The 1,992-nt window shown below is 29.2% G+C and overlaps 1 protein-coding gene across 1 annotated transcript in view; it reads left to right on the forward strand.

Moving 5' to 3' along the window:
- Nucleotides 1-47: 47 nt before the first annotated feature.
- The window catches only part of NAEGRDRAFT_76373 (uncharacterized protein), a gene marked incomplete at both ends in the record, with an annotated part of 5,646 nt that continues 3,701 nt past the window's right edge, over nt 48-1,992 (forward strand). Inside the window, one exon of the mRNA XM_002668661.1 lies at nt 48-1,986. Coding sequence (XP_002668707.1) covers nt 48-1,986 — 1,939 coding nt within the window. The remainder of the gene's footprint in view (nt 1,987-1,992) is intronic.

Consider the following 1,992-nt stretch of genomic DNA (forward strand, 5'->3'; position numbering starts at 1 on the left):
ATTGTTCAAGTTATAATAATGTTTATTGGTCTGTTAGTTTATTGCAAATGAGGGAAGATTCTGAAATTCATGGAAATATTTTGGCCACAGAAGTGACAGCTTCGAATTCAAAAATTTATGGAACTCTGATTATACCAGATTCGGCAACGATGGTAACTATATTCGAAACTACTCAGTTCATGAATTTTACTAATTGGGATCCTTATTCACCATTTGTTGATTCGAAATGTATTTCTTCTCAATCAGTAGTTTCGTCTAATGTTTCTTCCAATTCGACTGTGGTTACAAACAGTTCAGTTTCAGTCAATCAAACTATTATTAATTCCAACTCGTCAATGATTAAGAACAATACTGTTTACAATAGTACAGTATTAAATAATTCCACATTGAATAATTATTCATCAATAGTTAACACTACTCAAGTTTCTAATAATATTACAGTTGGTAATTCAACAACTTTATCAAATTCTACAAACGTATTGAATAATTCCTCAATGAGTGGTAATTCGACCTTTTCCAATTCTACTAATTATGGAAATGGCTCACTTTCGAATACAACACAAGTGGTTTCTAATAATGTTACAGTTGGTAATTCAACAACTTTATCAAATTCTACAAAAGTAATGAATAATTCCTCAATGAATGGTAATTCAACATTTTCCAATTCTACTAATTATGGAAATGGCTCACTTTCGAATACAACACAGGTAGTTTCTAATAATAATACAGTTGGTAATTCTTCAAATTTATCAAATACTACGATTGTACTGAATAATTCCTCAATGGAAAGTAATTCTTCACAAACAATTTCCAATTCCACTGTTGCCAATACTACAAATATTCACGGAAATGACTCACTGTCGAATACAACGCAAAATGTTGCTAATAATAATACACTAGGAAATTCCACACAATTACTGAATATTTCAATGAACAGCAATAGTACAAGCAATTATTCCAGTATTACCAACTCTACTAATTATGGAAATGAATCATTTGTGAATTCAACAAATAATTCAGTGAACAGCACTACTAATTCTACTTTTATGGGAAATAGTTCAAATATTTCACAACAAGTGAATACAACCACAAATTCATCAATTGGAGTTGTTGATAACGAAACGACTATTCTTATGAATGAAACAAATGTTTCGAATAATAGCATTGTTGAAACTAATCAAACTCTGAATAATTCACAAATTGTTAACGAAACATCAACAGAATCCAATAATAATGGAACAATTCAAAACAACTCTTCCCAAACTATTATTTCCAATAATTCATCCATTGTTAACGAAACTTCCAATACTTCTAATACTACAGAACTAATTTCTAATAACACAATAAGTGATTCAAATAACACATTTATCAATCAGTCAACTGTGGAACATCAAAATTCAACACTTAATCAAACTCTAATTAACAATCAAACTACTTTTGGAAATAGTTCAGTAATTGAAGTTCAAAACCAGGTCAATCAAACATCAAATATCTCTAACAGCACAAACAACACTTTAATTATTAATTCAACAATTATTTCTAACAATACAATTTCCAATTATAGTAATTCAGTATTACCAAGTAATGTCACAAATAATTCGACATTATCAATCAATAATACAATTCTAAATAATCAAAGCACTGTAAATTCAACAACATCTAACCTGAATAATGAAACATTCAATAATCAGAATTCCAGTTTAAATAATTGTGACAGACATGTCAATTGCTCAAATCATGGCGATTGTAATTCAGAAGGACAATGCATATGTTCTTCAAATTATGAAGAAGGTTTCTGGTCTGGAACTAAGTGTGAATTTTGTGCGATTAACTTTTATGGAAAATTATGTAATACTAAAATTGTTGGTCCAGCTTTGATTTCACCAGATTTTACAGGCGTTACATTTATATTACATTCTGCACAGATGAATGATTCAATTCCTTGTGAAAAGATTATCAATCCACTTGATTTATCTATTTTTGGAAGTAAGC

This window comes from Naegleria gruberi, assembly GCF_000004985.1.
Source record: "Naegleria gruberi genomic scaffold NAEGRscaffold_127, whole genome shotgun sequence".
Taxonomy (NCBI): Eukaryota; Heterolobosea; class Eutetramitea; order Acrasida; family Naegleriidae; genus Naegleria; species Naegleria gruberi.